Here is a 15922-nt window from a genome sequence, read left to right as displayed (position 1 = left end):
GAGAACTTTCAGAAGACTGCTTTCTGTAGAGTATGCAGTGGATTAAGTTTTATGTGAACACACAAATGTAGAAAGTACACAAATATTGAAATCTAGATAGGTAAAGTCAGTGATGTTCTATGTATTTTTGAGCCACAAATGTTAGTATAAAATCACTTATTAAAATGAACAAAGTTAGATTGGCCAAATGAAATGTAAGGATGGTAATTCTGATGTGATGGACCAAATTGACGTGGCCTTTGGATTTTCAGAAATGTAATTCAGTTTGAATTTAAATTAAAAAACAAAACAAAACATTGTCATTAATTAAATTCAAGCATTTGTTTGCTGGGCAAACAAAAAACAAGTTAGGTGGTTAAAAGCATAGCTTCCAGTAAAGCATAGCTTTGTGTTAAGATATGTTGAACTTATAGTAAAGTTACTTACATCTTGTGTAACAAGTTATTTTTTAAAACTGGAGAATTTATACCATTTTCTCTACCTGCTTAAGTACTTTCCTCATGTATGCTGGGCACAATGATAAAAGTGAGAGCACGCCTTGGCTTCACTCATCCTCTTCTCAACTTTGTAGAGAGACAGAGTACTTTGTAATTAGATACTTCTTTTGTTGATAGTTAGCTTTTTTTTTTTCACCTTTTTACCCCTTCCATTTTCACCCACCTGGATTTTTTTGCTTTTAGCCTTTGACTTGATCTCCACTGAAGATTTCAGCTTTCACAAAAGAAGAGTGATTTTCCAGCCATGTGCCTTCAGTGAGGACTTTTTAGATTCACAGACAGCATTTCTTTTGGAAGAAATGGTTGTCACTGTCTAGTGTAGTGAGAATACTCCCCTCCTTTTCCATGGTGACAGTAGAAGACCGTCAGCAAATAGGATGAAAAAGCAAATGTCAGGTCTCCACTTCAACAAACTGCTGTTGTTGCATGTGAGGTTATTGGGCCCTGGGCCCATTACAGTTGTCTTACATTGAAATGAATTTCCATGTCATCACAGCCACTACTGGGTCGCGTTCTGATGGTGATCTTGTGCTTGCACTATTCCTCTGTTGACTCCAGGCCCTTCCTTGAAAGCTCCTTTAGAAAGATTTCTGATATTTCAGGGTCATCCCTCAGAAGATGACTCCTCTGGTAGAATTTCTGCCTGTATTTCTCCAAGGTTTGAATGATCAAGTTTCCTCTTTCAAGAATAGATCAGAGGTCATATTAGGATTCCTGCCCCTCAGATCTAAAACTGCTATACTCTACTGCAAGTTTTTCACAACAGCACAGCATATTGTACAACTACAAATGTTGAAATTCCTTTTTTCTTTTTGTCAATTGCCTTTGAGATAAATGGGAACTAAAAATCTCTTATTGTCAGTGTATCCAACTGACCCCTTTGTAACTACTGGTAATGATAATCTGTGAAACCTGCAGATAAACTGCTCTAATGAAGAAAGATTCCAAGCTGGATTTCATAAGATAATTTTTTCTTTTAGGATTCATATCCATTTTATTGAACTGATAAAGAAGTATTTCAATACGCCAAAAAAGGAGGAAGGGTGACGACCTGTCGTACACTTCAGAAAACCAAATGGTTTCACCAGCAAGTTCAAATTCAGCATAGTGACTAGCTATAAACATCTCTGCATTCCAAGGGCATGTATTCATGCTTCTTGACCTACAGAATCCATCTTTCCAACTATCATACAAAGTATGTGTTGTGTACAAAGTAGCTTCACTTAAAGGTGTTCCTCAACTGTTATCAAGGCAAGTTCTCCTGACCAGATTCACCGCAGCACCAACAGTCCTAACCCAAATGTTTTAACAAACTATTTCAGAAAGACTGGAATGTCACTCTCCCTGTCTGGACTTCTGGCTGGTGAAGGGGCTGTACAGAGGTTGGGTCTCTTCAGACTTTCACTTCACAGATTTTGTTCAGTTCTGATTCAGTCTCTGGAAGCCATTCTATTGCAAGATATGTTCCAAGTCGTAAGAGAGGTTATAGCACTTAAATGTACGACTGCCACCTCAGTGATGTCTTTCTTCTGTTTTAGTCACAAAGCAGCATATAGCTTCATGGTAGACTACTTCACAAGACTTACAAACCTCACTCCACTCTGGACACATGGTACCTATGCTGCTTGGTGGTCCTCTTCTGAATGGTTAGCTGGTGTGGCGAGGTGATCTGCCCATTTCATTCTTCTTTTTGCTGTGTTGTAACAGGTAATCCTTCACAGGCAGAGATCACTTGTGGAAATCATGGATATCTCAGGGCAAAAGGGCCAGACATTTCTTACCAGCATTCTGGAGCTCAGAGCAGTGTAGAATAATTGCAGAGCTTTCTGGTATTCTCTTCAAAAATACCGTGCCCAGGTCTCAACAGAAACTCTAATCACAGTGTACAACGTTGATAAATGGCATGTCATATATTCTCTCTTTCGCTGCTTGAAGCAAATGATCCAGTCATTCAGAATACCAGCAGATGGCTTTAATCAATTCAGCTTTGCTGGACGCTAAGTGGGAGATCAAGTCCAGTGATATGAAGTCCAGCTGCTTCTTGCGAAGAACCAGACAGTCTGTTCTCGCATTAGGCGGGGTCATGAATTTGACTCGTTCTTGGTTCTGTTATATAGTTAAGAAGCATGTGCCTCTTCCCAGATCCTGAAGGTCCTGATTAAGGTAGGACATGGGGAGACTCTTACAATCCTAAATGTTTGAGCAAACAAATTGAGCAGACAAATTTAGTATGAGAATCATCTTCATCTGTCAATAAGAAGTCTGTAATCTGTCTTTCCTACTCTGTTAATTATGAATTTTCAGAGGCTTTGTAGAATCTTGATCTTGCTTAGTTGTACACCTCACCACATGGATGTTTGGAAGCCCTTATTATCCTCTAATGAACAAGTTCCCAAATAACCTGACGCTACTCTAGGACTGTTTTTTTCTCACTGGTCTCTATCTTATCCTGAAGCTCTTGAAGCTGAGATTGGGTGTGTACAGTAGTTTGGTTTAAGCCAACTTCCTTCCTCATTTTGTTGCTTCAGAGTTCTCATTCTCATTGTTTTTAAGCTCTGCAAAATGTTGGTTAAAGTCTAGACAACATAAAATTATGAATGAGTGGGGTTATTGGTTGGAATCATTTAGTGTGCATGTGTGGAGTCTCTCTTAAAAACAGAAAAATAGTAATCGTTCTTTAAGAGAGGGAGCTGACATTAATACCCAGTTTTTCATCCTCCTGGCTTGAGTGTCTGTAGTTGAAATTGGTGATCATGTTCTGCCTTACAACATCATGTAATAAGAGTAAGGATTGGTTAGGATATGAGTATGTCAACAACTAATTGTGCTTACTATATATAAGTAGATATATATATAAATCAATAAATTAGTGTCTGGTAGTGGAATAGAGTCTGTGATTCTATTGGACTGTGTATCCTGAAGAACTCATCTGTTTTTTCTCTTCTTTCTGTGTTAAGTACAGAAAAAGATACTGATACAGTGCGGAAAATACAGAAATAGTAATCATTTATATTAACAAAGGTCTCTGCAATCTTATTAGCTAGGAGGAAAATAGCCATGGAATATTAGTTTTAGCCAAGTCAGCTGATTTAGAGGATTCAGGATGCACACAGAGAAGGATTCTTTCAGATTTTGGAAGCGTTGTGATTGACCTTAACACTTGATGTACTCAGGTGTTCTTTAGTCAATATTGTATATTAAATCAGTGTCCTTGTTTGCTGTATTCTATTTTCCAATTTAATTGGAATGATTTATCACTTACTGTAAACTTGAAATTCAACATTTAGATATATGGTTACGTATTTCAATTTAAATAGGTGCCTGGAATACTTGCTAAGAAATGATGCCAATCCAGGGATCCGAGACAAACAAGGATACAATGCAGTTCACTATTCTGCTGCTTATGGTCATCGCTTATGTCTTGAATTGGTAAGAAAACATTACAGATGAAAGCTGTAACAGCTGTTCTTACAGAGCATGATGCAAAGGCCAGGGCATTCCTCCTTCTTCATTCTTCACGTGTTAGCTTAGGTTGATAGTGTTTTTCATCCCCTGTGGTAATAAATATTTAAGCACTTGTTACTCTTAAAACAGAGGCAAGGTGAGGAGCTAAGATGGTAGATACCAGCTTAAAAAGATAATAAATTCCGAGATGAAGAGGTAACAGTGGTTGAGGATATGGGATATTAGTTTTGTTGTTGTTGTTGTTTTTTTAATTTAGGATACACTGCTAATTTTTTTTCTTGATGGCTGAAGTAGAATAACCACAGGAATCCCACTGAGGAATGTTAAGAAATTTCACAAATGTCATCTGAAGAGCAAATTAAAACATAGGGAAAAGCTGTAAAGTAAGGGTGTCTTATAAAATAGTTAACATAATGCTGAGTTCTTACAGTAATTAATGGCCATACAGTAGAATTTTAGATAATAATAAGGCCTCAGGGTAGTTTTTGATGGATTCCTTTGCTTTTGTATGGGATCAAATAACATAACGTGTGTTATTTGATATGAAATGATTTTATATTTTCTGTGTTGTACAACTTAATATTTTAATACAAATTGTACTTTCCTGTTCAAGTGTATTAAAATATGACTTCTGAATGTTTTTAATTGCAGATTGCGAGTGAAACGCCTCTAGATGTTGTAAGTGTGTATGATTTCTCACTGTTAAAATACAATACAGAAAAAGGGAGCATGTCATTTTAAAAATACTGCTGCTTGTTTTTAGACTTATTCAACCATTTCTTCAATGCTTAGATGTATTACATAATTTCAATTGCAATTTAGATTTAGTTGCAGTAGTTGCCACTCGAACTCTTTAAAAGATCAAAACGGTTATAGAGTTCCTAAGGAAACTGCAGTCCTATATTACTCTTTCTAGTGGTCTTTTTTATTTTTCAATATGTGTATGCTGGAAATAGAGCAATTATTTCTGAATGTTTTTAAAGGTGAGGGTTTTTTTCACTCACTCAAACTTTCTCTGTTAAGCTTATGGAAACATCAGGTACTGATATGCTGAATGATTCAGACAACAGAGCACCTATAAGCCCACTGCATTTAGCTGTAAGTATTTAATTCTTCAGTGATGATAGCTCATCTAATTGCAAACAGCATAGTTTTGATTCATTCTGGTTTTGGTTTGTTTTTTTGTTTATTACTAGCCTATTTAAAAACAAATAATAAATTAAACCTGAAAAACAAATATGTAATATTCCCAAATGAGCTATACAGGATGATTTTTGCATTTCACTTGAAACTTGCTGCATGGAACAGCCTTCGTTTGAAATCTTATAATTAAGATTTATGTTATATTAACATTTATGTTATATTAAAGAAACTTTTAGAAAACTTCTATAATTATTTTTTTACCATTGTTGTTTATTTTGAAGGATGTTTGTCTTTAGTGCTTCAAGGAAACTTGCAGAAATAGTAGGAGAAGAGGGAAACTGGTGAAACTGTCTATAGAAATGTGGATTGAAAAACAAATCAGCTCAATATGTAGCTTTAATCTTTTCACTGGACTTCTAGCAATGGAAAACCCTCAGTGTACTTTCTGAAAATAGCGCAGGTCTCATGCAGTACATATATTGCTATATATATGACAAAGGGAAAAGTAATCTAATACTGGTAAATGAAAGGAGTTAAAGAGTCTATTGCTGGAAATGAGTTTTGTCTGGGCACAGAGGTTACATATCCATGAGTAGAAATTCAAAGTTTATTATGGAAACTTTAAAACCATAGCTGCAGATATTTATTTTCGTTACTAACTTTGATGCTCTGTCTTGACATATACCAGCAGAGTATTGTCTATGTTTTGGTTTGATTATGATTCTTATATATCTATTCTGATCTTTTAATGTTTCATTTGCTAATTTCCTTCTGTTTTTACCAGTTATGTTTACTGTAGCTATTTGTGTTGCATTTTTTGTCTTCAAAATTTTAGACCTTTACTTTTTTAGTATTTTCTTTAAAGAAATAACAGGAATTAGGTCTGTTTGCATGTGTTTGTCACTTGCAATAATATAACTAGCATAAACAATGAAACCTGCAGAATTCAAAATACTGGTGGCTGTACAAATAGGAGACAGAGACAATTTTCTGAAAGTACTTTGTTGCTGATTGAAAGCATGAAATGAAAAAACACCACCTTCCTGCTGAAATTATTTCTGACAGTAGTTGTTACTATTTTGTAACTACTTACGTGCTGTATCAGGAGCTCTTCTACATGTTAAAACAAAAATACTATCTTCACAGTTTCATTTATGTAATCCTGGTAAGAAGTGGGGAGAATGTAAAGGACAGGAAACCTGAAGAGTTTTTTTTGTTCTCTTAGGCCTACCATGGCCACCATCAAGCTCTGGAAGTGCTGGTACAGTCACTGCTGGACCTTGATGTGAGGAATAACAATGGGAGGACACCACTGGATCTTGCTGCCTTCAAGGGACACGTGGAATGTGTAGATGTGCTCATTAATCAAGGAGCATCAATCTTGGTGAAAGATTATGTTGTAAAGAGAACCCCAATACATGCTGCAGGTATGTGCTAGCTGGTAAACTCTAAAATCTGGGCTTTTGAAATGGATCATCTTCATATTTAGAAGTCTTTATTTTTAATGTTCTAAGAAATAGTGTTTAGGAATGGATGATGACTTTTTTTAAGTTACAGTTAAGGTATAAACTTAAGTTAAGACTTACAGACCTATATGGTTAATTTAAGGTGTAGACTTAACCCCATATTCACCCCATAAATCATTCCAACTTGAGGAGTGCTGTTCCATGCTACTCTCTAAACAGGTACGTGCAATGGTTTAGATCGGAAGGGACGTATAACAATTTATTTCCAGCCCATGGCATTGTCCTTTTCCATTCAACTAGCAAGCCTAGTTGTACTGACAGGTGTCAGTGATGTGTTCTTGTTTCTCTTCTCATCTTTCACACAGCCCAAATTTAGATACGTGAACTGTGTTGCCTGTCTTGGCAGTAAAATGCTTCTAAAAATGACTGGAGTCTTGGAGAATTCTATTAGTTTGCAAAGAGACATGAAAACTGTGCTTTGTTTTTTCCATGTTTTTAAATCACTCCTTGCTGCATGTTTTCAAATAACAGCAATCCTTTGCAGTATTTTCTCTCTGCCTTTCCTAGAAACCATCTATAAATTTACTTTCTCAAAGTCTGGCATTCATGCCTTATTCTCATTTTTTCCTGTCTTTGAAAATAGGCTCATTTAAATTGACATTATAGTTATGATGTTACAGAAATGTCGCAGTAAAAAGAGCATTATGTTCAAAGCATCATTATTCTAACTGATTCATTTGTTCTGCTCTGAGCACAAGCTATTTGACTTAGCTCCTCCTAACTTCTGTTACCATTTCTGTCAGTTGGAGAGTCATGAATTGTCACCGTTCTTACGTGGACTGAATAGAGCAGCTGTGTGCCAGAGATACTTTCTCTTCCAACAAGCATTCATTTGTCTTTCATGAGTTGCATTTAAATGTGATTTCTCATTTGTTTTGTTTCTTTTCTTCTTCCTCTCTTTGCTTTTTTTTTTTTAACTACTTGGTTAATCCTTCTGCACACTGTTTCCTTCCCCTTCTTTTTAAATGTGATTTCAGTTATCATTTCATAACTATACACATGCTAACAAAACCCACGTATGATTGGCTAGGTATGTGTTTGCTTGTTTTAAGGCACAGGTAAAAGTTGCGCTAATGATTATATTTGATTATTCCTTCTTGTGGACATTGCATAAGTATATAGATATGGTTAAATGTGTGCAACCTCATTTATGAAAAACAAATACCTGTTGGGAAATTACAGTTGGAATTGATTCTTTGTAATACTGTATAATCTAGCAATAATAATCATATGATTTCTAAAATTACTTTTGAGTGGTCATTTTTTGTTTTTAATTTAAGTTAAAATAATGATAAAGCTGTATGCTGTGTTCTCAAGTTATTGGGCTTTACTATGAGGAAGTTACTGGTCTATTTGAGCTGCATACTCAAAGGCAATTAATGTTAAACTTATTTTAATGATGTTTTACAGCTACAAATGGTCACTCAGAATGTTTGCGACTATTGATAGGAAATGCAGAGCCACAGAATGCAGTGGACATTCAAGATGGAAATGGACAGTAAGTTTAAAAGATATATTCTATTCTTCACAAGTCACTGCATTTTATAACGTACAGTAAACTAAATAGTATTTTACATTAGTGATTTTTCATGTGTTACTTTCAAAGGAGATTATATGTGAACTAGGACAAATGAGAGTGCATATTTTGCTATACACAATATTGGCAGTGAAAAGTAGCCTATTCAGTCTTATCCTAGTAACTTAAGCAGGAATTCTGAATTAATGGAAATTAATTTATTTTCTTGAATCTAGTGGCATTCTTGGAGTGAAGGTAGTGCTAGAGAAGCTTACTGATTGTCTAAATTTTACAAGTGTTCTTCAGAAGGGTAGAAGTTGTTATATTTCAGCTGAGACCTAGTCTGTTAAATTTCCATGTAGATTTCACTTCATTTCACTCTCTGTGTAGGACTCCTCTGATGTTGTCAGTTCTCAATGGGCACACCGACTGCGTTTATTCACTCCTTAACAAAGGAGCAAACGTAGATGCCAAAGACAAGTGGGGAAGGACTGCATTGCACAGAGGGGTAAGAGAATATTCCTTTTCTGTCCTTTCCAGTATTCTACATAGTAATTTCAAATACAGATTTATTTTGTAGCGTTAATGAATTTCTCATTGTTTTCATCATGCCAGTCTTAGCTTTCAGTTGTCTTTTTAGTTGATTTCAAGGGTAGCTTTTGCTTGTTTGCCAGATACCCTAAAAATTCTGTTGGGCTTCCTGAGTCTCTTAATCTTGCTGTAAATTGTTGACTGGTATCAAAGTACAGTTTTGTCATGGGGTGTGGGTTGTATTAATGGGAGGAAGAAAATCAGAAAATTATGATGTATGCTATAGGCCAAATAGATTTGTTTTTTAAATTTGTGCCATATAAGATAACTGAATGAGCCCTGAAGATTTGTAGTTTATTCAGTATTATTCCAGGAAATCATCCTGTCATGAATATAATAATGCATTGCCATTTTTCCAACAGAATGGCTGCCTCAGGAAATAAAAATAGTAACTGTGCTTATTTTATTATTACTTAAAAAATCTAAGACATTGCCTGTAGTTGCTTGCTGTAGTTATGCACCTTGTCTCTCTCTCTATGTAAATATTTGCAAACATGCTATTTCATCTCTCTCTCTCAGGCAGTTACTGGGCACGAGGAATGTGTGGAAGCATTGCTTCAACATGGTGCTAAGTCCTTATTACGAGACTGTAGGGGGCGAACCCCTATACACTTGTCAGCTGCATGTGGACATATAGGTGTTCTGGGAGCTCTCTTGCAGTCAGCTACATCTGTGGATGCAGTACCTGCGATAGCAGACAATCACGGCTATACATCGCTGCACTGGGCCTGTTATAATGGTAAACATGAAAGCAATGTTCTTTGGTTTAGAAGCAGCTTGGGGGGAACTGACTTGTCATTTTTATTTTTGTATTAGTTCCGGAACAGCATAATCAGCACATAATTATAACTTCCTCTTTAATGAATTAAGTGTTGGCAGTGTTTTCACTTCAAATCTTATGTGGAATATGAAGTTAAATGTCAGAATTCTCACAAAATTAATAAAAGGAGCCAAAAGTTTGAGTGAAAAGTTACGGAACAAAACAACGCTGATGGGTACAGTGGTGTACCTACGACAGGTCTTGGAAATCATTTCATTAATAAAGATTTGTAATCTACTAACTTTGCTAACTTTTATTCATGGAGGCGCTGGTCATTTAAGGACAACTTTAATGTTAGCTAATACATGTGTATATATTTTATTGTATTCTGCAGTTAGTCATGCAGTTAGTCATATTAACTGTAATTAATGAAGACAAGTGACAGAAGGAAGTTGTATATACAGATAGTTCTGAAATGCTTATATAGAAAACATCTTTTTAACTTAAATAAGCAAAGTTAAATTGTAATCAGTGGTGACAAGAAGTACCCAGGTGGTTTTTGGTTTTGTTTTGTTTATATATATATTGCAAAGTAACCTGTTCTGATGTTCATTTATTCTTACCTTCCTGGAAAGAAAGGTATTCATCAATTATAGAATTATGAAGTGTACATTTAACTCTTATGGCTTGATCCATTTTCAAAAGTGACCACAGTGTCTGAATAAAACAGAACTGAAATATTCTTGATTTACAGAATGAAATTTTTACGGAACTTGTAAAAATGCAAATCTTCAGGTGATACGGATTGGTGAACTAATCTTCACTGCATATATGCAGCAAAGATCAAACAAATGTTTATAATTTTTAGCTACCTGAGCACTGGTATGCTGTAGAATTTTGAGAATAATACTATGATAGGTTGAACGTGTTGTTTTTGAGCTGTTGCTATGACTGTTGACTTAGTTTTTCTTCAGATTTAGCAAGACAGTGGAAAAAAAAATCCTCATATGGTAGAGGCACTTTCATTTACACTTAGTGATGAATGTACAGAAGAGTTTGATAGGTGAAGATGTAAAGAACTAAACTGAATGTTCTGTGTGTTCTTCAGACAGCATGAGATCCCTTTAAATTTCACAAAGTTTATGATGTTAAATATCACTTTGATTTTCTGGATTCTAAAAATTTCCTAGTTTCTAAACATATGCCTATCAAATTTATAGCCTGTGTGTCTTTAAAACTTTCAAATAAATCATTGCTTAATCTAATTTAGGTAAATGCTTATGTTCTAATCCATAAATAGATATTTTCCCTTTTTTATAATGACTAACTTTACATTTTCTTTAGGTCATGACAGCTGTGTAGAGCTCCTCCTGGAACAGGAAGTTTTCCAGAAAATGGAGGGGAATTCTTTCAGTCCGTTGCATTGTGCTGTGTAAGGAAGAGCAAAATTATTCTTTATAGATTTCATCACAGTATTTAACAAAAGATTTATCATTCTGTAAATAACAGTCTGTTTAATTTTTTATAGGATAAATGACAATGAAGGTGCTGCAGAAATGTTAATTGATACACTAGGTGCTGGTATTGTAAATTCAACAGATTCAAAAGGAAGGTAAGTATGCATCTGTAACGAAAAAATTTACATAATGGTTGCATTGACTGCTAAATTCTATCATTATTTTATTTTTAATGGCTCTTAGTTATTCCTTCCCCCTGTTTTTATTCTTTGATGATTTTTTATTCTGTGCTAGAAATTTTAGAATGATTTTTTTTAATCCTATTCTGATTCAGTAAACTTGAATTAGCTTTTTATTGCGTAGACAAGTTCAGGCACGCTTAAAATTGCATCACTTTTTGGGTAGTATTTTATGTGTATTTTTTTTCTGAATCAAATTATACCTGTATTATAAACTACACAGATAATAAAGTGATATGTATGAAACTTGAAGGTGATTATCTAAAGGCACCAGTCACAACTCCAGCAATACTGATACTAAATGACCAACTGCCCTGTCTTTTGTACCTGCACAATCACAGTTAGTATTTCTCTTTGTATGAGTTAGAAAGCCAAGCTGAACATGACCATATTTTGACTTATTGCAGGACTCCTCTTCATGCAGCAGCTTTTACAGATCATGTCGAGTGTCTACAACTTCTGCTCAGTCACAACGCTCAAGTAAATGCTGTAGATGCTTCTGGGAAAACACCTTTAATGATGGCTGCAGAAAATGGGCAGACAAATACAGTTGGTAAAGGGAAATTTGTATGCATTTCAGCTAAGTTTGTTAGTCCTACTGCAGATAAAGTTGCCTAATAGTTATGTTATTGTGGTTATATTTTGTCAAAATAACACTTTCATTTTGCACAAATGTAAGCTCTTAAAACTTTGCAGAATGTGCTTTTAGTTAATACAAATCCTTATTTCCCCCAGAGGTGCTGGTTAGCAGTGCTAAGGCTGATCTGACTTTGCAAGACAGTTCTAAGAACACAGCACTCCATTTGGCTTGCAGCAAGGTGCGTGCATAGTCTCATTTCATCAGCGCTAAGCTTTGTGTTATCAAGCGTTGTTTGCAAATAATAACTTTGAAAAGGCATTCGAAGCTATTTTTGAAGAGTATTTGTTATATGACAAATGTTTGTTCTGTATTAAGGGTCATGAAACTAGTGCCTTGTTAATACTGGAGAAGATTACGGATAGAAACCTCATCAATGCCACCAATGCAGCCTTGCAAACGTATGTATCAGCAGTGAGTGTTTTTTTCAGATTAGTTTTTGGTGTATTTCTGCTAAAACCAGTAACTTGCTCATGAAGTAGAATAATTTTCAGGGGTTTTTTTTTCCAAATTGGTTTAATTTTGATTGAATTGCTTAACACAAAGAGTTGAACCGACTTGAATTCAAAAGGTGTTTCATTTAAACTTAAAGTTCAAATTTTAGCTGAGTAAAAACGATAATAAATAAATCTTAAAGTATTGTAAATCAGGGAATCCTGTGTGGGCTTACTGCAATCCACTGATGTTACCTGTAAACCAATTTTGTCATTTTACGAATTATCTAATTTTTCAATTTAAATTCACTTGAGTTAACTTACTAGAGTCATATTAAGATTTGCTCTTCAAAGCTAGCTATTTAGAAAAAACTAGCTGAAGTATGCTTTTATTCTTCTGCATGCTTTCTGTTAGTAAAACATACCTCTTGTTCCTGAGATGGAAAACTTTATATTTAATTCGATATTATAGAGAATTCTGTATCTTCTTTCTGAAGATCTACGGTCAAGTAGAATTAAGCCTATTTAGTCCAATTATAGAGAAAACTCAAAAATGTTTAAGTATGTCATACTGTGTAATGTATTTCAGGATGGGCTATTAAAATGACTCCTCTGCATTTTTTTCCTTTTTTAAGACTGTATCTGTATAATAGGCAATATTTGACACCTGATATGTAGCTGAATTATGCACATGAATTGTTAGACTGCTTTCATAATACTATCATACAGGCCATTTAGGAAAGAAAACCTCTGGAACTTTTAAGTAACTAGAGTATTTTTCTGGCCTTGCATCCCCTCTGCAATCTGTCATGTGCAAAGCCCTACAGTTTCACCAACTATTCACAGAGATCTGCGTGAACCTAAGAGTTCAAGCAGGAGTTAAGATAGCAAGACTTTCCTTCCTGTGCTCTTGCTGCTCACTGTGGTGCACCTCAGGCAGCGAGAAATACCCAGAAAGCAGGAAGGGGACTGATTGCCCCATTTCTGGCTTGAACAAGAATACCTAGAGAGAAGGAAAAGCAAAAGTGAAATAGGAACAGAAGTGGGAAAGTATATTAGCACAGGCTCATCTAATTCCACCCACGTGCCTTGGCTCATATAGTCCGATCAACAGATGTTGTGGGGAAAAATAGGTACATATTCGCACCTCCATATAATGTTTATGTAAATTTCAAGATTTTAATAGTTGCTTAAAATGTTACCGGTTTAGCAAACATTTTTCAGTACCTAAACTGACTTTGGTCTAAACAGCATTCATTCTAAACAGTGTCCTTCCTACTTTGTAGCAAGATGAGCATTGCAATTGCTGGCTCTACATGAAAATTATCTTTTACACTTTTCATTGTATCAATGGTGTGCAATAGTTCTTGAATTTTAATACTTTAACATAAGCACCATAGATACAGCTTCTCCTATTTGTGTATTCTGCATTTCTATTCTCTAAGTGAGACAATTGTTTTCGACTCAAAATACATTTCAGTTAATTCAAACAATTTTAAGAACCTCAAAACGAATGAAGAGCAATGTAAAGCAGAGTGGAAGTAAGCTGATTATTCTGTTTCCTGCTGAGTGATGGCAGGATTTATTTAAGCCAGGGGGAATCAGTTCTGAAAAACTGTTGCATTTGAGGAAGGTGTAATTAGAATAGTTGAGGTAAAACTATGCTTTCCTCGATAGATCAAGTCACCACAAAACAGAGTTACAGTTAATAGTTTGAGGTTTTGAAAAGTAATTTGTTTTTCTTCTTGCTTCATGCATTATAAACTTTTCATCTCTAGTCACAATGGAATATAGTGATTTCTAAAAAGCAGATTGATTAAATGCTTCTGCATCTCTTAAAAGCATTTGTATGCAATAAAATGGGACTACCATGCTGCTGTTTGTATGTGAATGATTATTGCCAGTGACATACAGTAACTCTCAGATGAGACACTTACTGTTAAAACAGTGAAGGATTTATTAATAGTAAAGTATATTTTTTCTGACTTTTTAATGTGATAAAGTGCATAAATAGGCACGTCATTTCTAGCAGCTACTTCCCCACAGTGTGTTTCTATAAAAAAAAATGTGCACAATTTTTATTTTATAGTTTATTTGCAGTGAGAAAAGAGATTTGCAGTCTTTTTTCTGATCCTGGTTATTGTATATGCTGTATTTGGACAATGTGTAAATAACATACAAATACTTCAATAATCATTTAAGTAGATGCAAGCTACCTGTGTTATTTATTATCTTGTTCTAAGTTTTATATACCAGTTTGCTTTCCTCCTCAGGCCTCTGCATGTTGCTGCTCGAAACGGACTAACGGTTGTAGTTCAAGAACTTTTAGGAAAAGGAGCAAGTGTACTTGCTGTAGATGAAAATGGTAAGAATAAATTTAACTTTGTTTCCCCGTAAGGAACTGTGGTTTTAAACTCAGCTCACTGAAAAGCAACAACCATTTGGAAATTTCATATAGTACTTGCATTAGGTTCCCCCGTACAAAAAGTGTTGTGTTGGTGATGGACCATTTTAGAAAAGCAGCAGAAGTGTAAGGAGAATTAAAGCTTTCAGAACAATACAGGTCATGGTATAGAAAGGTTTGGTTTAAATTTATGGTCTGAATAATGTATATGCTATAAATACACTTGCTCTGGTGTACTGGAAACAGAAAAACATAATACTCAGAGTAAAATAAAACTTTCAGCTGTTAAGCTGGATTGAATTGCCATCCATTTTGTCAGGTGTTAGTATTGGTGTTAGTTTTTAAAAGCAAGTATGAATTACAGGTCCCAGTAGCTGGGTCTCAAGTTACTGGCTCATTAGAATTTTTTGTTACATAGGAGTAAGAAGAAGTAACTCCTTTATCACACAGAATAAATTCTGTAGCTTATAAGGACAAAAGAAAAGGAGATCTACTGACTTCTTATTTGCATATTTTCACATAAGGAATCTGTGGTCCTGCAAAGCTGTGCTGTTAAGAGATACTCTCCTGTTTTTATGGTATACTCCAATATGCCTTTAAAACGAAAACAGTAACTTTTTTGTTTGTTTGTTTTCCTCCCAGAAAGGATGTGTGATTAGTTCTGATTAGATTTCCAGTTTGGAAAGATTTTCCTTTCTTGATGTTTACAGTGATTTTCCTTTTACAGTGTTTCTCAAATTATACTGCTTATAGTGAATTAAAGATCATTCCTCCCCTAAAATAGGGTATACAGGGGTAACTGCTAAATGAAACTCTCTAAAGTGAAAAGATGGGAAAACACTGTTTGCTTGCTTGTTTGTTTTGCTTCTCATTGTAAGTGTGCTAATTGGAGACATGATTTGGTTTTTTGGTTTTTTTTTTTGGTTTTTTTTTTTGTGGGCTTTTCATGTGCAGCCAGTCAGTCCAATGATAGAGCAGATCTTTAACATAACAGAGAAAAAAGTTGTTTGCATAGAAGTCACGTTTCTCTGGCAGCTTGGGGATCTAACTGTAATGTGTTAAACTTCTTTTAAATTCTGCTAATATTTTAAATTTTAAAACAACTCTGAGTGCTACCTACTCTAGTTCCCCTCTGTGGTTCCTAGCATTTCTTTCTAGTAGGACTTACTTTGTTTATAAAATCTTGAGACCCCCTTAAGAATATTGCTAGTAAATTCTTTGTCTCTCAGGTGAATGTGCCAGCTTAAAGTTCA

The 15922-nt window shown here is 35.0% G+C and overlaps 1 protein-coding gene across 4 annotated transcripts in view; it reads left to right on the top strand.

The window, feature by feature from the left end:
• The window catches only part of ANKRD28 (ankyrin repeat domain 28), a gene marked incomplete at its 3' end in the record, with an annotated part of 119436 nt that overhangs the window by 98944 nt on the left and 4570 nt on the right, over positions 1-15922 (top strand). For all 4 annotated transcript variants that reach the window (XM_080579657.1, XM_080579656.1, XM_080579658.1 and 1 more), the window contains 13 exons: positions 3815-3926; positions 4614-4640; positions 4986-5060; positions 6331-6532; positions 8042-8129; positions 8538-8655; positions 9258-9477; positions 10843-10930; positions 11027-11110; positions 11602-11747; positions 11930-12012; positions 12150-12232; positions 14539-14630. In XM_080579657.1, coding sequence (XP_080435783.1) covers positions 3815-3926; positions 4614-4640; positions 4986-5060; positions 6331-6532; positions 8042-8129; positions 8538-8655; positions 9258-9477; positions 10843-10930; positions 11027-11110; positions 11602-11747; positions 11930-12012; positions 12150-12232; positions 14539-14630 — 1418 coding nt within the window. The remainder of the gene's footprint in view (positions 1-3814; positions 3927-4613; positions 4641-4985; positions 5061-6330; positions 6533-8041; positions 8130-8537; positions 8656-9257; positions 9478-10842; positions 10931-11026; positions 11111-11601; positions 11748-11929; positions 12013-12149; positions 12233-14538; positions 14631-15922) is intronic.

This window comes from Anser brachyrhynchus (genome assembly GCF_964034855.1).
Source record: "Anser brachyrhynchus genome assembly, chromosome: 2".
Lineage (NCBI taxonomy): Eukaryota > Metazoa > Chordata > Aves > Anseriformes > Anatidae > Anser > Anser brachyrhynchus.
The sequence above is the reverse complement of the archived record's forward strand: the minus strand, read 5'-3'. Positions and strand labels throughout refer to the sequence as shown.